Source organism: Tachypleus tridentatus, chromosome 9, assembly GCF_004210375.1.
Source record: "Tachypleus tridentatus isolate NWPU-2018 chromosome 9, ASM421037v1, whole genome shotgun sequence".
Taxonomy (NCBI): domain Eukaryota; kingdom Metazoa; phylum Arthropoda; class Merostomata; order Xiphosura; family Limulidae; genus Tachypleus; species Tachypleus tridentatus.
Window position 1 is genome coordinate 67,588,106 of NC_134833.1, and position 22,986 is coordinate 67,611,091.

The 22,986-nt window shown below is 34.7% G+C and overlaps 2 protein-coding genes across 14 annotated transcripts in view; one reads left to right on the plus strand and one right to left on the minus strand.

Moving 5' to 3' along the window:
* Positions 1-8,445: 8,445 nt before the first annotated feature.
* Positions 8,446-12,832, plus strand: LOC143225393 (whey acidic protein-like). Of its 4 annotated transcripts, none has more exons than XM_076454709.1 (2): positions 8,446-9,207; positions 12,243-12,832. In XM_076454709.1, exons 1-2 carry the CDS (start codon positions 9,018-9,020, stop codon positions 12,443-12,445), a joined length of 393 nt encoding a protein of 130 aa, XP_076310824.1. In that variant the 5' UTR covers positions 8,446-9,017; the 3' UTR covers positions 12,446-12,832. The 4 variants fall into 4 exon arrangements, 2 of the variants coding, with proteins under 2 accessions (XP_076310824.1, XP_076310823.1); XM_076454708.1 differs by having other exon boundaries at positions 8,608-9,207; positions 12,240-12,832; XR_013013822.1 differs by lacking the exon at positions 8,446-9,207 and adding an exon at positions 9,435-10,884 and having other exon boundaries at positions 12,240-12,832.
* A 4,510-nt stretch (positions 12,833-17,342) lies between these two features.
* Positions 17,343-22,986, minus strand: part of LOC143225394 (DNA-binding protein P3A2-like) — a 51,466-nt gene continuing 45,822 nt past the window's right edge. For 9 of the 10 annotated variants that reach the window (XM_076454719.1, XM_076454712.1, XM_076454710.1 and 6 more), the window contains one exon: positions 17,343-22,858. In XM_076454719.1, coding sequence (XP_076310834.1) covers positions 22,626-22,858 — 233 coding nt within the window. In that variant the 3' untranslated portion in view covers positions 17,343-22,625. The remainder of the gene's footprint in view (positions 22,859-22,986) is intronic. The other variant, XR_013013824.1, reaches the window with a different exon arrangement.

The window sequence follows — 22,986 nt, forward strand, 5'->3', positions numbered from 1 at the left end:
GGTCCGTGGTGTTCACTAGTTGCTTTCCTTGCAGTTTCCATTGAGTGGCACAGCAACTAGCCTAATAGCTTATAATGTTAAAACCAAGTTTTATACCTGTGGTAGGTACAGCACAGGTAACTCATTGTGTAGCTTTAGGCTTTTCAATAAACCAACAGACAATCTTTCAATCATATCTCTTCTAGAATTAGATTGTCAGATAGCTGTCGAGTTAAATTCAACGAACAAACGAACAGCATATGCAACAGTAGGTTGTTAGCGTGGCTGTATATTGTATATACATTAGTGGTAACACTATTTTAACTCTGACTTCTTTAAATTTTGTTTTACACGGAGTTCCATTAATTCACAAGTAAACCATTATAGGAACATTCAGCAGCAAAAAAATACAAACAATAACGCCAGCTGTTCTAAATCACATGGTTTGTACTATATGTATTGGCTACCTGTATATTACGTAAAAAGTATTCGAAATTGTGTTCAGTTCTTCTACCACAGAATCTCGCACTGCCGTACCTAATTAAACCTATATACCCGTCATATAGATCTACCATTGAAGAGGATAGCCATCAAGGATCACGTGAGATGTGAATCAGATTAAATTTTTCCAAACCCTCTATCAGACCAAATCACATAAACTCAAATTTCCTTTTAATTGAGCTATTTTATTTATTTTTTTTTGTAAATGACGTTTGTTTGTTGTTTGTTTTTTGGAATTTCGCATAAATCTACTCGAGGGCTATCTGTGCTAGCCGTCCCTAATTTAGCAGTGTAAGACTAGAGGGAAGGCAGCTAGTCATCACCACCCACCGCCAACTCTTGGGCTACTCTTTTACCAACGAATAGTGGGATTGACCGTCACATTATACACCCTCACGGCTGGGAGGGCGAGCATGTTTAGAGCGACGCGGGCGCGAACCCTCGACCCTCGGATTACGAGTCGCACGCCTTACGCGCTTGGCCATGCCAGGCCTTTGTAAATGACACCTGCTATAAGTGAACCGTTTATTTACATTCTCTGTGTTCAAGTGCAGTGATCAGATAATTGAAAAGTTGTGACAACAACCGTTTTCTTATAAATTCTGTCTATTCTAACCAATATTACTTCAGTTACTAATACCAGCCCAATCTTGTCGGGACTCCTCCTTTAATAATTATTTATAAATACGTGTGTGTCTTACAAATTTCGTTTCCTTTTATCAAACGTTAAATTGAAATTATCATATGTAACGTATAAGCCTAATGCATTTTTTTTATTGGCTGTGTCTTCTGAAGCCTACAATTTCACCTATTCAAGGCTTGAGTTAGCAAATCATAGGAATACAGTTAGGTCTATTATGATAAGTTTTTGAGACCTTTTAATTCGCCACACATTAAGCTAAATTGACTTAGAAGTGTGAATACTATCATGAAATTACGCTTTATTAATTATTCGATATTACATAGCGGATAAACTGTTTAACGATTGTATTAGCGATCATAGTAGATAAACTGTTTAATGGTTGTATTAGAAGTCACAGTAGTTCAGTTGTTTAATGTTCGTATTACAGATCATAGTTAATCAACTGTTTAATGGTTGTATTACAGATCTATTTTCTTCTCCTCAAAAGGTAAAATTGAAAAGATAATTTCTGACCCGAAACTGTTCTGATGAGCCTACAGTTTCTGTGACTGATTGGTCGTAATCTTTGTTTAGTACGTGGTCAAAGAAACTTCTAGTTAATGTTACAGAAGCTGGCTTTTCCAAAATAAGTAACTTGTATAAAGTTGAAGTATCATCTTTATTTCTTATACTGGTGAACCCGTGGGCCTAAGGCCTACATTTACGATGCCTATAATGTGCATTTAATACTTTAACTACTATTCAGTTCTTATCAGTTTTAAGATAGTTGCCTTTTAGGTAAATCTATAGTATTTAACCAATTTAAGAACTGTAATTAGTTGTCCTACCTATCTATGTACCCTAAAGTAAATCAATGTCAAATATGGGGTAAACTTTCGGGGAATCCTCAAAAAAGTGTTTTCACAAAATAGTCGTGTTCCTTAAGGGGTTGGGTGAAACGTTTCACCTTTGTATAAACTTCAAGGTCGAGAGGATTTGTTTGATACCATTTACTAGTCTGTGTGATCAGCGTTTTAGGAAGAGTTACGTCACACACACAAACATACACTAAATTTTATACTTGAAAATGGAAGCACAGTATGCTAATATAGTAATAATTAGTCAAACAATGATTTAAAAGCTCTATTCAAGGTAAAACATACTACATGTTTTAACCCAATATTAGTTTGTGTTCTTCGGGTATGACAAGTACTAAACGATACAAGCTTTATATATTATTACAAAGACAAAAGACAAGCAGATTAAAAGTGATGGAAATAGTGTCAACAGGTGACAGGATGTAAGTAAAGGTCAAGTGTATGAAGAGTTGACTGGCCTTTCCAAGTACAGCTGATATTGCTAGTGCCATCACAATAGTTTAGTGAGAGACCACTTGCTTTAATGATTTCTATAGTTTCTAAACAGTCTCTTTCTGTTTTAGTTTTTGGTTGGTGTAAGAGATATCCTTACAGCCATCTGGTCGTTACCCATAAGAATAATCTGAGGACCCTCGATAAAAATAGAGATATCCTTAAACCCATCTAGTTGTTCCCAACAAGAACAAACAGGACAGTTGATGAAACAAGAGATATCCTTACACTCATCTGGCGTTTACCAACAAGAACAGTCAGAGACAACTGTTAAAACAATATATATTGCTACACTCATCTGGACATTACGAACAAAAATAGACAGAGGAGACTCGATAATAGAAGAGATATCCTTACACTCATTTGGTTGTTACCAATAAGAATAGTCCGAGGACAATCGATAAAACAAGAGATATCTTTACACTCATCTGGTCATTACAAACAATAATAGTAAGAGGACAATTGACAAAAGAGATATATGTACACTAATCTGTTCGTTACCAACAAGAATAATCAGAGGACACTCGATAAAAAGAGATATCCTCACATTCATTTGGTCGTTCCCAACAAGTACAGTCTGAGGTTCTTGGATAAAAGAAGATATATCCTTATATTCATCTGGTCGTTCCCAACAAGAACTGTCCTAGAAAACTGATATACCAAGATATATCGTTATACTCATCTGGTCGTTACAAACGAGTATAGCCAGAGACAACTGATAAAACAAGATATATCCTTACACTCACATGGACGTTATCAAGAAGAATAGTCAGAAGACACTTGACAAAACAAGAGATATACTTACGAAAAACTTATCTGGTGGTTACCACAAGACTAGTCAAAGGATAATTGATAAAACAAAAAATATTCTTATACTCATCTGGCCGTTACCAACAAGAATAGTTATAGGACAACTGATAAAACAAAAGATATTCTTACACTCTCTGATCGTTACAAACAAGAATAATCAGAGGCAACTGACAAAAGAAGATATATTCATATACTGATGTGGTCGTTACGAACAAGAACAGTCATTGTACAGTTGATAAAACAAGAGATTTCTTTACACTCATCTGGCCGTTACGAACAAGAACAGTCATAGCACAATTGATAAAAGAAAAGGTATCCTTACACCCATCTGGTCGTTCCCATCAAGAATAGTCATAATACAATTGATAAAACAAGAAATATCCTTAGCCACTTATCTGGTTGTTACCAACAAAAAGAGTCATAGGAGAACTGATAAGAAAAAGATATTCTTACACTCACCTGGTCGTTGTGAACAAGAATAGTCATTGTACAGTTGATAAAACAAGATGTATCTTTACACTCATCTGGTCGTTACCAACAAAAATAGTCTGAGGACACTCTATAAAACAAGAGATATTCTTAAAATTCCCTGTCATTAATAAGAATAATAATAAGATACTCGATAAAAGAAGAAATTTTATACTCATCTGGTCGTTACCAAGAAGAATAGTTGAAGGACAACTGATAAACCAAGAGATAATTTTGCACTCACCTCGTCGCCAACAAGTTACCAACAAGAATAGCCAGAAACAACTGATAAAACAAGATATATCCTTACACTCATCTGGTCGTTACCAACAAGGATAGTAGGACGACAACTGATAAAACACGAGATATCCTTGCACTCATCTGGTCGTTACCAACAAGAATAGCCAGAGGACCCTCCAAAAAACAAGAGATATCCTTAAAATCATCTGGTTGTTCGCAACAAGAATAGTATGAGAACCCTCGATAAAACAAGAGATATCTTTACTCTCATATGTTTGTTACTAGCAAGAATAGTTTCAAGACACTCGATAAAACAAGAGATGTTCTTAAACTCCCCTGTCGTTAACAACATGAATAGTGAGAAGACACTCGATAAAACAAGATATATTTTTGCACTCATCTTGTTGTTACCAATAAGTATAGTAGGAGGACAACTGATAAAAAACGTGATATCCTTGCACTCATCTGGTTATTACCAACAAAAATAGTTGTAGAAAAATTGATAAAACAAGAGATATCCATACAATGATCGGGTCGTTACCAACAAGAATCGCCAGAGTACAATTAATTAAACAAGAGATATCCTTACACTCATCAGGTATTTACCAACAAGAACAGTCATAGGACAATTGATAAAACGAGAGATGTTCTTACACTCATCTGGTCGTTATCCACAAGAATAATCTGAGGATCCTCGATAAAAATAGAGATATCCTTAAACTCATCTAGTCGTTCCCAACAAGAATAGACATAGGACAGTTGATGAAACAAGAGATATCGTTACACAGATATGGTTGTTACCAACAAGAATAGCCAAAGAACATTTGATAGAAAATAGATATTCTTACACTCATCTGGTCGTAACCAACAAGAATAGTCATAGGACAACTGAAAAAACAAGAGATATTCTTACACTCATCTGGTAGTTATCAACTAGAATAGTCAGAGACAACTGATAAAAGAATATATATTCATACAATCGTGGTCGTTACCAACAAAAACAGCCATAGGATAGTTGATAAAACAAGAGATAGCCTTATTCTCATCTGGTCGTTACCAACAAAAATAGTCAGAGACAACTGTTAAAACAAGATACATCCTTACACTCATCTGGCCATTACCAACAAGAATAGTCAGAGGACACTAGAAAAACAAGAGATATTTTTATAATCATCTGGTCGTTACCAACAAGAACAGTCACAGAGCAATTAATAAAACAAGAGATATACTTACACTACTCTGGACGTTACCAACAAGAATAGTCATAGGACACCTGATAAAACAAGGAATATTCTTACATTCCTCTGGTCGTTACCAAGAAGAAAATTCAGAGACAATTGATAAAAGAAGATATATTCATTCATTCATGTGGTCGTTACCAACAAAAACAGTCATTGGACAACTGATAAAACAACAGATTTTATTACATTCATCTGGCCATTACCAACAAGAACAACCATAGGACAATTGATAAAACAAGAAATATCCTTAGCCACTCATCTAGCTGTTACCAACAAAAATAATCATAGGAGAACTGATAAGAAAACAAGATCTTCTTAAACTCATCTGGTCGTTACGAATAAGAGTAGTCAGAGAACACTCGATAAAACAAGAAATATTCTTACGTGAAATTCGTTTGGTAGCTACCAACAAGAATAGTCAGAGCTGTTAAAACAAGATATATCGTTACTCTCATCAGGACATTACGAACAAGAATAGAGAGAGGACACTTGATAATAGAAGAGATATCCTTACACTCATCTGTTTATTATCAACAAGAATAGTCAAAGCACAATTGACAAAAAAGATATCTTTACACTAATCTGTTTTTTACCAGTAAGAATAGTTAGAGGACACTCGATAAAACAAGAGATATTCTTACACTCATCTGGTCGTTCCCAACAAGAACATTCTGAATACACTCGATAAAACAAGAGATATCCTTATACTGATCTGGCCGTTCCCAACAAAAATAGTCCTTGACAACTGATATAACAAGGTATATCCTTACACTCATCTGGACGTTACCAACAAGAATATTCAGAAGACACTCGATAAAAGAAGAGATATACTTACGTCAAACTTATCTGGTGGTTACCAATAAGACTAGTCAAATAACAATTGATAAAACATTTGTTTGTTTGTTTGTTTGTTTTTGAATTTCGCACAAAGCTACTCGAGGGCTACCTGTGCTAGCCGTCCCTAATTTAGCAGTGTAAGACTAGAGAGAAGGCAGCTAGTCATCACCACCCACCGCCAACTCTTGGGCTACTCTTTTACTAACGAATAATGGGATTGACCGTCACATTATAACGCCCTCACGGCTGAAAGGGCGAGCATGTTTGGCGCGACGGGGATGCGAACCCGCGACCCTCAGAATACGAGTCGCACGCCTTAACACGCTTGGCCATGCCGGGCCCTTGATAAAACAAGATGTAGCTTTACCCTCATTTGGTCGTTATCAACAGGAATAGTTACAGGAGAATTCATAAAGCAATATATATTATTACATTCATCTTGTCGTTCCCAACAAGAATAGTCGGAGACAACTGATAAAATATGATATATCCTTACACTTATCTGGTCGTTATCAACAAGAATAGTCAGAGGACACTCGATATAAAAAGAAATACTCTTAAACTCATCTGGTCGTTCCCAACAAGAATAGTCTGAGGAAAATCTACAAATAAAGATATATCTTTACCATTATCTGGTCGCTCCCAACAAGAATAGCCATAGGAAAACTGACAAACCAACGGATATTCTTAAACTCATGTGGTCGTTTCCAATAGGATTAGCCCTATAAAACTGATAAAACAAAATATATCCTTTCACTCATCTGGTCGTTACCAAGAAGAATACTCAGAGACAACTTATAAAACAAAATATATCCTTACACTTATCTTGTCGTTACGATCAAGAATAGTCAGAGACAATCGATAAAACAAGATATATCCTTACACTCATCTGGCCGTTAGCAACAAGAGTAGTAAGAGGACACTTGATGTAACAAGATATATCTTTACACTCATCTGGCCGTTAGCAACAAGAGTAGTAAGAGGACACTTGATATAACAAGATATATCTTTGCGTAAAACTCATCTGGTAGTTACCAACAAGAATAGTGAGAGACAACTGATAAAATAAGATATATATTTACAATCATCTGGCCATTACCAACAAGAATAGTCTGAGGACAGTCGATGAAACAAGAGATATGCTTACACTCATCTGGTCATTACCGAGAAGAATAATCAGAGGACAATAGAAAAAGAGATATGTCTACACAAATCTGGTCGTTACCAATAAGAATAATCATAGGACATTGATATAACAAGAGGTATTCTTACGTAAAACTCATCTAGTGTTTACAAACACGAATGATCAGAGGACAATTGGTAAAACAAGGTGCATCTTTACACTCATCTGGTCGTTACCAACAAAAATAATCATTGGACACTCGATAAAACAAGAGACATTCTTAGCCTCCTTTGTTGTTACCAACAAGAATAGTCAGGAGACACTCAATAAAAGAAGAGATATCCTTATACTCATCTGGTCATTACCAACAAGAATAGCCAGAGGGCAATTGAGAAAGCAAGATATATCCTTACACTTCTCTGGTCGTTCCCAACAAGAGTAGTCAGAGGACACTTGATAAAGCAAGAGATAACCTTACGTAAAACTCATGTGGTCGTTAGCAACAAAAATAGCCAAAGGACATTTGATAAAAGAAAAGATATCTTTACACTCATCTAGCCATTAGCAACAGTAATAGCCAGATGATAATTGATATAACAAGAAACACCCTTACACTTATCTGGTGGTTACCAATAACAATAGTCTGAGACAGCTGATAAAACAAGATATATCCTTACACTCATCTGGCCGTTACGAACAATAATCTGAGGACACCCGGTAAAACAAGAGATACCTTTACAGTTTAATATTCTAAGGAAAGGATCAAACATCCAGGTATGAAAGTGTTTTTGGATAATCCAGGCTAGAGTATGAGATTACCAAACATAACAATGAAATGTTGAAAGTGGGTCTTTTGATTATCCAGGCTAGAGTAAGAGATTACCAAACATAACATTGACATGTTGAAAGTGAATGTCCTTGGATTAGATCCACATTGCACGTGTAGGTTCCTAGGGCTGTGCTTAAAAGAGTTGAAGACTGGAAATACATATTCCACAGCAATCTTAACTAAGTGCGGTATCCTGTAGTAAGAGTTTTGAAATATTTATCTGAATAAAGGTATATTAATTTGATTATTTGTTATAGAAGAGGTTTAGTCTGTAATAGCTACCGATCACATTTTCTTTGGAATTAATGTTTTAGCTTATAGTGCACTGAAAATAATCATATTATTATTATTAGTGAAGAAACTCTCGAAAGTTTATTCTGAACTATAATGTTTTCTTTTTCAATTGATCTATAAACAGGCTGGTGATGTTACTGTGATTTCTAATTCATGTACTAACCTGGCCAACACGAGGGAGACAGTTATTTATAGACTGTCTCTGCAAGTGCTACTTGAATAAACACCAAGAAAACTGGATTTATTATTGTGGAAACTTACTCATAGGTCTTTATAGACTGTCACTATGAGAGCTATGCCAACAAGCGCCAGGAACATCGGATTTATGGTTGTGTGTCCAGAATTTCTGTTTTGATAAGTTGTAGGAATACAACTCCCGTCTACACTTAGCGAACTACTGTCTTTTGTTGTAATCAAAAACAAACCAAAACAAAAACATTCACTGTGAGAAAGAGTTTACAGCCGCGAGTAAAATCAAACCTGCTACTGAGTCCTGACAATGTAACACCTTTACCCTTCGGGTCTGCAACCGAACCATATTTCTTCATGTGTCCTACTTAAACCCGTAGCGAGTTCGTTGGGCAAGATTTTTTTTTAAACCTCACTCGTTTTTCTCGTTCTTATAACGATTATATTACACTGAAAGAACCACATTTTGTGAACATCGCACCTAAAGGAATATCTACCACAAATCTTCACAGATATGCGTCTCATCGTTATAGTGTTCGTTTTCATCTTAATTCATAACTCCTACCCACAGAAACTGACTTTTCCATTTGCCTCACGCCGTCGAATGTTCCCAGGAGGGGGGTGCGTAGACTGTGTGGCCAAGCTGAAACAATGTGTTCAACATTGTTTGATAGAGCACGACTGTTCAGTTTCTAAGGTCAAAGGTTAGCCAGACATTTTGTTGAATCTCATTATATGAAATTCTGAAGTAATGGAACAACTTGTAGTTGTTCAAAGTTAGACGTTAAACTTCATAACTGCAGTGTTAACTTGTTAGTCGTCTATTACATTTTTCATATTTTCAACTCTTATGTCGTTGAAGTGAGCAATAAATATTCTTGGTTTTACTGTAGTTTTTAGATAACTGATGGCTTAACAGGTTATGATTTTAATGTTACGTAATACGTTTATTCACATATAATACAATCAACCTCATATGATAGACTCGAACTTTGCTCATAGAAACGACAGTCAGCAATGGCGTCGATATTATAATAGTGGGATTTCGGCCGTTTAGAAACACGAGTGACAAGTTTCTTCTAAACAGAAGAAACGAACCTAGGGTTAACTTCACCCTTAAATTGATACCACATTCGTTTATTTAACAGGTTATAAATATTCTTTACTACATTACATGGGTTGTCTATGCTGTAACGTATATCACAGATTTCAGAAAATTTATTTAAAGGGCTAGTTTGTTTTAAGGACAAAGTTACACGAGGGCTATTTGCGCTATCCATCTCTAATTTAGCAGTGTAAGACTAGAGGGAAGGCAGCTAGTTATCACCACCCACCGTCAACTCTTAGGCTACTCTTTTACCAACGAATAGTGGAATTGATTATAACGTTATAATACCCCCACAGCTGAAAGGACGAGCATATATAGTGTGATGGGGATTCTAAGCCGTAACCCTCAGATTACGAGTCGAGCGTCCTAACCACCTGACCATACCGGGCCTGAATTAGACTGCTACATGGTGAATACTTGAAGAAAGTGAATTGTCTTTACGACCTCTTTGTACCGCAGAAATGTAGTGTTGAGACAGTAATGACTCCCCATATCCTACCTTGTGACCGGTTAGAAGATGTTTCATTAATAAACGCTGTGACTTCTGACAGTAAATTTTAAATTAAACTTTTGTAGCTGAATCTTTTAAATAATAAATAAAATTACATTCTTACTTCCTCGGAAAACGTTTCTAATAAAACTAATGCAAATGAAATTTGGAGCCTTAATTACATTTTTAGCAATTTTATTAACTTTGTTTCTATCCGCTAGGAATGAGTAAAGGTTTGACTTGTTTTGGATGAATGCCAATTGGTGTGGTGTTATGTTAATATTTATTATCAGACGAGTGTCGTACATCCAATTATACAGGCCTTTATAAAGTGTTTATGCAAATAATATGTATTTCATAGAAACTGTTAAATTTAACAACAAAATAAAATATATTTATTCAAATGTATTCATTAATATCTTATCCAAATAGTTCCTTCAGGCGTTTAATTTTACGCTTAAGCTAACGCAGAATGTAAGGCTTAGGTTACATATTATAGTAGGCATTCAAAATAACTAGTACTCGTTTGACCAAGGGAAGAAGAGGTGCAAATGTTTTTAAAAGGTAATATTAGCTTGGAGTTAAGCTCGTTTTACATAATGAGTGATCATCGAGGAAGCAATCAAGGATTGTGGGATACCGTACTAGAACTGCGTGACCTGAAACTATGTTACTCTAAACATGAAATAAAGGCACGTTAGTGCTTATGTCGATAAACAGATTTTGTGTCCATATTTTAGTTCCACTCTCCGTGATGTTCGCAATAGATTTATCTGTCTGGAAGTAAGTACTCTCGAACCTCTTCCTTTCTCAGCATTAATAATTATTTGTTAGCTCCAATGTTATCTATAAATTCTACCTCATTGGAGAACAAAAAAAAAAAGAAGCAAAAATAACGAAAGTTACTTGTAGTATATGCTAAAATATTACAGTTAAAGTGACTACTGAACGTGATGGTATCTTATAAAACTGCTTAATTTGTTTTCCTAAGGTGTGACATTTCTGCCTTAAGATACAGGATGTGTATTAGAAATTAACAAAAGTCAACTTACACGTTGTTTAAGCTACCATTTTTTCCATGTTTAAAACCTTGCTTTAAAAGTGGAAATTGTATGTAAGGATTTTCCTGAAAAATTAGTATAGGTTTCAATTTCTGGGAAACACGATTATGATAAAATTAATCGATCTTTAATACGTTGCATCGTGTTTTAAACGCTCTCCGGTGGCTTAATGATAAGATCAAGATCTTGCATCCAAAAAATTAGGTTGTGATACCCATGGTAGGCAGAGCACAGATAGCTCATTGTGTACCTTTTCGTTTAATAACAAACAAATTATTTGTAGTTAATAGTTGTTTTATGAAATGATGCTATTTAATGTTATTTTAACATTATGATTTTGTCCATATTATTTCTCCCAACTTCATGTTTTTGTTCATTAAATATAATTTGTTTATCATAAAGCCTTCAGTAAACAAGAATTCACCTGTAAATCATTTGTCATTGTGAAATTATTTCTTATGTTACGTAGAAAAATTATATCATATTTTCAAAAGTATATACATAAACCTAAAAATAACTGTCTTGATTGTTTATATAAAGAATATCGAGCTAAAAGCAATAAGTTTATTTATAGTCTATCAGTAAATACAAGCAAAAACACAGTACAAAATAATAAAGGTAAAAAAAATAAATTGTATTCGTATTTTAATGTTAAAAAGAAATAAAAACACGCAATTTTATCAACTACACAACTTTATCATTAAACAATTTTGTAAAGGCTGGAGCGTGTGGTCACTTTTGAAGTTCTCGCAAATATGTTCTAGGTCTGCAGTAACAGTCCCTAAAATAGCAGTGATAGACTAAATGGCAGGTAGATAGTCAACACCATTTATCGCTAGCACTTGGGCTACTGTCATACCAACGATTGACCGTACATTATAATGCCCCAATAGCTGAAAGAGAAAGCATGTTCAGTGTGACGAGAATTAGAACCTGTGGCTTAAGCGTCCTAACCACGAGGCCAAGCCAGATCTAGTATGGATAGAAAGAGAAAAAAAGATATAAATATATGAGTCTGCTGAAAATAGAAAGTTACTCCAACAGTTTTCTCTCTCCCCCTCTTTTTTTTTTTTTCAGAAGGATTCTGCCCCATAGGTGATCTTCGCCCTAAAGAATGTTCTCCAATACCTGCCCTAAATGTCTGTGAAAGTGACAATGACTGTCCTGGAACCAAGAAATGTTGTAAAAGTGGTTGTACCATGGTCTGCGTCAACGCTCTCCCTCGGCCTCCATCACAAACCAAACGATCTCGGAAGTACAACAATTATTCAACGCTATTTTAAATACCTTCACAGCTTTGACAGTAGCCGGTGACATCTGTTGGGATATTTTGGAAGCATTTTGGTAATTTTTATTTTAGATACGATTTTATAACCTTTATGTACAAATTATATTACTGATAATACCAACCAAAGATTACCGGCTTTCTTGTAACTATCTTTGAAATGTTGGAATAGGCACTGAAAGTACATGAGTGTTTTGTATCTTAAAAATATGTTAAAAAACAAAAATGTTTCATAATGAAATATTAGCACAGTTATATTTCAAACTGTTTAACAAATTATTACGATAAATTTCACTAAATTTCTGAAAGAAACTTGTGAGTGGAAGATGTGATATTTGTAATAATTTTGTGTTTGTTTTAAATAAACAACAGCTAAACGAAAAAATATACTGAAGTATATGTAAAAAAAAATCACAAGTATATGTTTGTTTTTTTTGTTTTTGGAATTTTGCACAAAGCTACTCGAGGGCTATCTGTGCAAGCCGTCCCTAATTTAGCAGTGTAACACTAGAGGGAAGGCAGCTAGTCATCACCACCCGCCGCAAACTCTTGGGCTACTCTTTTACCAACGAATAATGGGATTGACCGTTACATTATAACGCCCTCACGGCTGGGAGGGCGAGCATGTTTGCGCGACTCTGGCGCGAACCCGCGACCCTCAGATTACGAAGCGCACGCCTTAACGCGCTAGGCCATGCCAGGCCCCACAAGTATATAAGAAAAGTAATAGAGCACAAGAATAGACTGGGTAAATGGGGTGATTGTTCTTGAGTCCAAACCGTACGGATAACCTACTGAAAATTATACAAATTTTCTATTTAAAAAAGGGTGGTAAAATTCTGATAAAAACTGTAACACAGGATTCAACAGTGATAAAAAATAATTATTAATCAACTGGATTTTTATCTGTACATTGAATGATTTTGTGTAATCCTTCAATTACCCTCATACATTTATCCCCACAAAAAAATGGAGTGAATGGTCGTGAACGTTTAAAATAGTAATGCATCGCCTATCATAGAAGATAAGAAATAATTTACTTACATCGAATAATAATGGTAAAAAGAATTCATCTTTTTCCATGTTCTTGACGCTAATATGCTCATATTATGAATTTCAAACGAAATATTTCAGACAGTTCGAAAAATGTGTGAACTTTGATCTAGTGTAAAACTAGCTCAAAGTACTGTTATCGTCAAAGTATCACTTGTTGTATGTCTGTCTAACTTACTCGTAACACAAATTTTGTTCCTAGACAGTATGTGTTATTTCTTAATTGCTTATGTTCTAAAAGTACAAAAGTAGCCATTATGCACTTCAAACTGTGCTTTTATGACCTGGATAATGAAATTTAGAAATTAACCTATTCTCTATAAAAACGGGCAAATTTGTACATTTTCATTTACATAAGGTCTGAATAAAACAGCATATGGATGAAGACTTACATGTATTTATACTCAAGTTATACAAAAATGAACAAAAATGTTTAGAAGTGAGTACTTTTTAGATATTTGCGACTATAATGTAAATCACTTTCACGTATCAGCCCCCAGATATAGTCTCGGGATTTACCAGAGCCTTAACCAGTTCCACATAATATTTGGCCTTGTGATTGCCCAAGAAGCCCCGAACCACTGCGACAAAGCTGCCCCAAGCTTTTTTTTTCCCTTCCTACTGAACTTCTTTGGGAATTCTGTGCACTCCAGAATCTTCTTTATTTGTGGTCCAACGAAGACACCAGCTTTGACCTTTGCCTCAGACAGCTTAGGGAAGAAGTCTTGAAGGTTGCAAACTCCTTATCAAGAGCTGTGACAAATTGTTTCATAAAACCCAATTTTATGTACAATGATGGGAACAACACTTTCTGGAGGTCCACTAGTGGCTCACCCTTGACATTGTGCCTCCCCACAGAGAACTCGGTCCGTTATGGCCAGTGCTTTCTATTGCAGTGCGCTGCAGTGTCCCTGCTGCCCCAAAGGCAAAGATAACAGGGAAACTTGATAAAGCCTCCTTGGATACCCATCAGGAATACTACAATTTTGAAATCTCTGATAATTTCCCTGCCATACTCATCATATTTCAAGGCTTCTAGCAAGGTCTGTTATATTCCTCTTTGAGGTGCACCAAATGAGACAGGGGGAGAGACGGATACTTATTCCTGTTATGGAGCAGCACAGCTTTGAGGCGTCTGGATGAGCTGCCAATGAAAAGGCGCCACTCGTTCGGGTTAAGGCAATTCCAATTGCCTCGCACAGACCGGATACATTGTGGCAGAAGCAGAGCCTTTCTTGACGAATGAAGCATGCTACATAGTGTATTCGATTAGAATTTGGGTATGCAGCTTAATATTCTATGTTTATTTCTCAAAATATTGCTACAAGTAGATTATAAATTACTATATTAGGATTGACATTTTTGATTAAAAAAACCAAATACTCTACCGATATGTTCTAAACCCAACACTTAATTCACTGTCCAAGGGGCCTTTTGTTTAATATCGAAACTTGACAGTCGAACGGTGAGATGTCAAATGAAAAAATAGATTTCCTGAAACTTATTTACATTTATGTAGCACAATAGTTTAAAAGTTACTGTTTAATGCCAAACCTTTAACTAATAGGCAACATTTGTAACGTAAAATGTATGTTTGTTTGGAATTAAGCACAAAGCTACAAAATGGGCTATCTGTGCTCTGCTCACCACGAGTATCGAAACCCAGTTTTTAGCGGGTGCCACTGGAGAGCTGAAATTCACATATTTCACATCCCTTTCATCTGTCCATTTTAAGTTCCAATTCGGAGATGTTTAAAGATTGCTTGTCAAGAGGCTTTTCGTAGTACTAGAACTCGTCATTTACGTCGGACTATTAGAGACCAAATATTTTTTAAAATCCTATTTGTATAATGTAATATAATACTGTCTCTCGGCAGAACAGCGGCATGCTGTTTGACTTACAATGCTAAAAATCGGGTTTCGATACCTGTGGTGAGTGAGCAAGCACAGATAGCCTTTGTGCTTAATTCCAAACAAACTGTCAGTGTAATATTTTTAAAAATTAGTTTAGTCGCTGGAGGCTGACCAAGCATTGGCAACCAATAGGCCTAACATTAGTGTTAAAAATCAAGTAAACTGCAGGTGGTCAGAGTGCTTGATTCGCAATCTGAGAGTCGCGGGTTCGCATCCCCGTCGCGCCGAACATGCTCGCCCTTTCAGCCGTGGGGGCGTTATAATGTGACAGTCAATCCCTATTTGTTGGTAAGAGTAGCTCAAGAGTTGGCAGTGGGTGGTAATGACTAGCTACCTTCCCTATAGTCTTATACTGCTAAATTAGGGACAGATAGCCCACGTGTAGCTTCAGCGATATTGAAAAGCCAATGAAGGTCATGCAACTTACCACAGGTTTGGACAACATCTTCTCTTAATGAGCTTAATCACTGTGTCATCCTTCGACTTATTAACATCCACAACCTGTTTACAGGTCCAAATACTGTACTTTAAGTCCATTGGTAAGATATTTCTCTTGTCTATATGTCATTTAATGGGCTTTCACATGAAAATGACCTCTTAAAGTGATAGTTTACAGGTCAATCTTCCTATGTCCAGCCAAAAATGAGTTGGTCACATAGTCCACAAGCATACCTAACCTTAGTATATAAATACATTTTAACTACCTTCTCCTGTTGATGTATAAACATCAACTAATGTACACCAACCTATTCTAGTAAATAGTATAGTGAGTGCAACACGAGGTAACAGACCATACGTCAGGCCCACTTATGAACAGTAGGTGATTTGATGAACAACTAGCTGAGAGACACTCTCTTGACCACCGTTCAGCCAGGATGAATATGCATGCTTTACTTTCTGGGTAACCCATCAGTTACTTGTCTGAAGTCAACACAGATACACATTACCATGTTTACCTGCTTGAAATCCACATGGATACATATTACCATGTTTACCTGTATGAAATCCACAAACAACTTTGACATGTTACAGTTACCACAACATCTCTGATGCTCCAAGTGATTGTGACTGTATAACGACATAAAAAACTCCCAGCATCTATATCATGATACTAAGTTAAATTACACTGGTCATTCCAGTTGTTGGTTGAACTTTTAATAAGATAGACTGAGTGAAAGTAAATACCACTGTATCCAGTACCAGTGAGGGCTGACTGGGATAATGACATACTTAATAATGCTTCAAATGATATCTGTATTAGTAAAACAACAACTATTACATTGTGAACCAGATTAGATTATGTCATGTCAGAATGAGGGTAAGGAATTTTCACATCACATATTTTCAAGTGTCCTGACCACCAGACCAGTTGCAGTTTCTTTAATGTGTTGAGTATAATTTCTTTTACCTGTGTACAATGGCAGTCATGTTCCTCTGTTTATAAGTATTTATAGTTGTTGATGTTGTTTCAAACACTGTGCAAGTTTATTAATTCTAAACATATTAATACATTCAACTGATGACAACAAATGCCACCTTTCCTTGGAGATATAAAATGACTTTTTCAATACTTCTTGTATTGTACATAACATTTTTCACAAAACCAATGAGTAACAACTAATTTTTTTCAAAACAAGAAAGTGAGATTTCCACAGTAAACTAAATGCAGTCCTAGAAACATCAAGAGAGAGAGAACTAAACTGAAAAAAAATAGTGTCGAGTGAAGAATGTTTTATTATTAGAACTGAACTTTGTTTGTTTAGATCACAACTTACGTAAGTTCAGAAAGAGTGAGGAAAATGTACATTACACTATTATTTTTTTTTATAAAGTATTATGTGGGTAAACTAAGTTTTTATCTTCTTTCTGTTGGTGAACATTTGTTATTAACTTGTTTCATGGAATAAAGAATAACTAAATCACCACTCCATTACCAATATTAACTTTTATTTACCAGTTGTCACATCTTATCTAAGTGAAAACATTAGAAACACTGTTGAATTTCTTCAATTTACAGATTTATAATTATTAATATAGATTTATCAAGTTACCAATGATTAATGCCCCGAGTTTGAGGAATAAGGATTTATATGAAGTCTTTGGCTACTGATAACAGAATGGGGAAAGAACATTTTTCTTTTTATAACATGCACACATAGACTATATACCAACAATTTTTTGTGTTACCTACAGAACTTCATTCTGAAAAACTTATTCATCATTCTATTTGCAACATTAACAAACAAATCAAGGTAGTCTATCAACTAAATGTATTCACAAACATTGAATACAACAGTGGTACTAACATGTAACTACTAAAGAAAATTCCTTTCATATTTCAAGATAAATTTGACAGGAAAATTTAGAAGTTCTACTTTTGACAAAATTAAAAAAAAAAAGCTTTTCTTTCCCTCTTATCCAAATGATCCTTGGGAAATACGAGCAAACAAATTCAGTCTCGTAGATTTTAGAAACATGCACTTCATGAAGTAAAAAATGAAACTGATGAGTAGGGAACTGTGCATGAAAAGATGTAAGTTGTTAAATAAATATCTACTCATGGTCTTCAACCTTAGAATAAATTAAATCTATATGTATATCTTCTTTAAAATAATTTGATTTTATATTTAAAAACAAAATATTTAAGAAAAAGGAAAATATATACAAATACACTTACATGGGTTTTACTTCTAAGTACAAATATACATCTGTTACTCACTTATACAGTTACCTTATGTAAAATGTTTGTTCTTTAATATCTGAAGTAAACAGAACAACATGACCACACAAGCAAACATCTACAAGACATTACGAAAGATTTACAACAAAGGTGATTTTGCAGGATTACAGTAGTTCATACTTGCTTTGAGTCACCAATCACTAAACTCTCTTCAATTTCAGTTCCACTGAAGTTGCTTTAAAAGGTATAAATATTACTCTTTGTCTAAACCTTCCCTAGGATTACTTTCTTTTATAAATAGTAGAGAACCATGTCCACAAAACAAAGGTGTGAATTTATACTTTTTGTTTGTGGATAATATACTTAAAATATAATTTCTTCTTTTACATTTTTCTTTCACATACACTTTATTTTCAAGGGCTGAAATTAAACATTTTCATATTTGTGGTAACACTGTTGTTAATAATTCCTTAAGTACATCAAACTTTAACTTTTAGGTTTCTTCAGCATCTCTCTGATATTACTATCAGTGAAATAACAGGAAATTTCATTAGGTTTTAATTCTTTTTGAGTTATTTCTTTCATGTAACAAAAATAACTTAATGAAACTATGAAGTGTGACAGTTTGAAACAAAATAATTCTTACAACATTTGAAGTTAATTTAATAAAACTTTCTGAACTGTGTTTGAGACTGTAAACAGTTATTTTTTAATATAACTTGTATCAAAGAGTTCCTGAAATGTAATTAAAGCAATGATATATTGAATGAATAGTGCACCCTCAAAGTGTTAAAAGTTCGATGGGCCTATCAAACCAATAGCAACAGTAATATATATGTATATATAAACGTAGGATAAGAGTAACAATATATTAAAAATAACAAGTTTTCACACCACACATAATTTATCTGCATATTAAAGTCAGATGTGTGTGTGTTGTAAGAATAAGAATTTTTTTATTTTAACCCTATATACTTGGGTTGGGTCCAAGTGTATATGCCATAACCTTTCATAGAGTGCAAATGAATGTGGTAATATGCATGGTAAACTGCATTTAATGTCACATTTCTTAACATTTCAGTCAGGAACAGGTCATGGTAGGAGAGTGAATATGAGATACAGCATAAGAAATACTGAAGAAACTGTAGGTGTGCATTTCAGAGGTTTTCTAAATGCAATATGCAAAGTGTATGATGGACAAAGATAATTTTATTCGTCACATTGTTCTCTGATTTGTAAGAGTCCAAGCAAATGCGACCTTGTCAATGATTTGGTTTTTTTAATATACAACAGATTTGTACAGTTTACTAAAGGCTTGTTACATTTTGTGAACTTAAAGTAACGTTGTTTCTTCACTACAGGGTCAGATGGAACTCAAGCACACCCAGTTAAAAATGTAATCTAGCAGAATATGTAGTTTCCGCCTTTAACTTCACATTTTTATGGTGTGAACAAATATGAACATTCCACACTTGGGGGTTGTTTACTAGTTATAAAAGATGTATGTCCAACACTTGGGGTTTGTCTATTAGTTATAAAATAATTATGTCCAACACTTGGGGTTTGTCTATTAGTTATAAAAGAATGTATGTCCAACACTCGGGGTTGTCTACTAGTTGTAAAAGAACTAATAGTGATTCAAAACAATCCAACGTATCACTTTTTGTGAACTCGTTCCAACTTTTATGAATCACACTTACACAAATCTGATAGGAAAAAAGAATCCCTCTTAGGAAACATGCTTCCTTTGTAAGTGCTATCCAGAATATAAGTTATCATGTGTGTAGTTTATCCAACAACATATAAAATATTGTAACTTGTGTTAAGTTAGATTTAGGCAGTGCAATTATCATGTTAACTGTGTTTAATGGGCTTCTCTTGCTTACATTTGGACTTATAAGAAACTGCTGCCTGGTCCATAAAACCTAAAACCTCATCTCAACACTAAATAATTACAGAAACTCATAAATTTGGTCCATGTTGTTTAAGGTTAAAGAAAATTCAAATCAAAGAAAATGTTTTGGTTTCTTTAAAGGTTTAACTAATGAATATGGATCTTTGTCATCATGCTCACTAACACATTATTATTGTGAATCTGTATATTTTTATTTACATTATGTATGCTCATATATTTACCCAAAGGTGGATTAAACATTACTCATTAGTAGATGGTTAAGTTGTGTTTGTTAATTTTGGCAAAAAGCCAAACAGTGCTCTCTACTACCACTGGGAACTGAATCCCTGGATTTTAGTGCTATAAGCCTGTAAACTTTCCCTTTAAATATGTTTCAGAAGACATAATGGTAAATAGTAATAATAATAAAAATATACTGGTTTAAATGATTTCATTACTTTTGTGACACTAATTGGTGCTAATAGGTAGTTAATTAAAAATATCAATCACAAACTCATTTTATTATAAGTACTGTTGTAACATGTTATGTACCCTTCATTTCAGCTTTGCATACAACAATTCTTTACTGACATATGTACCAATCGACTTATAAATAACATAGCCACAGAGGTCAGACAATACGTGAACTAAAGAAATCACATTTCTCGTAATCATGTTCCTTTAAAGATAAACGTAATGAAGCTGTACATAAGAAGAATTTCAAGATGTGTTAAAGTCCAGTATCAGCAATAATAAGTAACGTCAAGGTGGGAACCTGTATATAAGTAATATACCAGAGTATTACAAACATTAAGGTGGGAACCTGTACGTAAGTAATATGCCACAGCATTACGGACGTCAAGGTGGGAACCTGTACGTAAGTAATATACCATAGTGTTACAGACGTCAAGGTGGGAACCTGTACATAAGTAATATACCAGAGTATTACAAATGTCAAGGTGGGAACCTGTATGTAAGTAATATGCCACAGTATTACGGACGTCAAGGTGGGAACCTGTACGTAAGTAATATGCCATAGTGTTACAGACGTCAATGTGGGAACCTGTACATAAGTAATATACCATAGTGTTACAGACGTCAACGTGGGAACCTGTACGTAAGTAATATACCATAGTGTTACAGACGTCAAGGTGGGAACCTGTACATAAGTAATATACCAGAGTATTACAAACGTCAAGGTGGGAACCTGTAAGTAATATGCCACAGTATTACGGACGTTAGGGTGGGAACCTGTACGTAAGTAATATGCCACAGTATTACGGACGTCAAGGTGGGAACCTGTACGTAAGTAATATGCCACAGTATTACGGACGTCAAGGTGGAAACCTATACGTAGGTAATATGCCATAGTGTTACAGACGTCAATGGGGGAACCTGTATGTAAGTAATATACCATTGTGTTACAGACGTCAAGGTGGGAACCTGTACGTAAGTAATATACCATAGTGTTACAGACGTCAACGTAGGAACCTGTACGTAAGTAATATACCATAGTGTTACAGACGTCAATGTGGGAACCTGTACGTAAGTAATATACCATTGTGTTACAGACGTCAAGGTGGGAACCTGTACGTAAGTAATATACCATTGTGTTACAGACGTCAACATGGGAACCTGTACGTAAGTAATATACCATAGTGTTACAGACGTCAACGTAGGAACCTGTACGTAAGTAATATACCATAGTGTTACAGACGTCAAGGTGGGAACCTGTACATAAGTAACATACCATAGTATTACAGATGTCAAGGCCTGTATATAAGTTATATACTGCAGTATTACAGATAGCAAGGTGGGAACCTATGTGAAAGAGTTATGTCTTAAATTAATATAAATTCTATGACTATTTTGAATCACTATTGGGGGACCATGTGTCACACCTAAAGATAAATTACGGGGGGTGAAACAATTATTTCTTTAGTAGCAACTTTACAACTGCCAACAAAAGATGCTTGTGAAAAAAGCTACACATTATGTGAGAGTTACTCTTCTTGTTATCAACACATGTCTGTTTGAGATCTGTGCATGGAGCTATGTGCGAGATACAAACGTCTTTATCTAACACAAGCAGCATTCTAGTTAACCTAACTGATAAACAATAAAACGTTTTTTGGTTCAGAGATGCAAGAAGTATGAAAGATAATGCATGTGATGAAAGGATTTCACAGACTTAATGCAACAGTCTTGTAATAACAAGTTATTTTGGAGCTGAAGAAAAAGCCAAACACTTTTTGGCATAAAACAAATAAAATGTCCTTCCAATATTAAAAATAAATGTTCTCCTGTTGTATACAAAATGAAATAACTTCACAAATATATAGAAGCAGAAAATCTGTATAGATATGTACAACAAAAATGCTTCTGGAATTAAATATTGTAATCATAACATAGAGTTAAAAAAACTACTTTTTGTAAAAGGTTTAAATAAAACTTTACAAATTTAAACCTGCATGACAACTCTGTTTTCAAAATTCTAAATTATTTCAAATCCAAGTTAATTTTTACAAATTTTTTGAAAACCCAATAAATGATGCTCATCTCAAAATTAACAAAAAAAGGTTTTGTACTCAGATCTCACACTAAGATTTTAAGGGATAAAAACTGTAAACACTAATTTTAATTGTTGTTTTCTAAACTTGCTGGCGTTGTTACTGTAACAGGTTCTGCCCTTTCTGAAGTATTAACAATCCCAAGAGACTGAGTTTCTGTGCACTCTGCTGTTCCTAAGTTAGCCATTCGAACGTGTAACCCCGGGTGCGATACCTGACCATCAGTTAGATTAGACATGCTAGAAACAACTGTTCGGTACATGGACACAGGAATGGTAACAACACCAGACACAGGAAATGCTGCAGAAAAGAGCAAATTATAACGATACTAAAATAATATAAAGATGTAATATTAACACACAATTAAAAGTAAACTATACAGTTTCATATTCATTATTTCATGACACCATCTTATTTCTGATATGATG

Coding starts and splice junctions, on each gene's coding strand:
- LOC143225393 (XM_076454708.1), top strand. CDS start 9,018: ATGCGTCTCATCGTTATAGTGTTCGTTTTCATCTTAATTCATAACTCC. Junction 9,208..12,239: donor TTCAGTTTCTAAGGTCAAAG/GTTAGCCAGACA, acceptor TTTTTTTTTCAG/AAGGATTCTGCCCCATAGGT.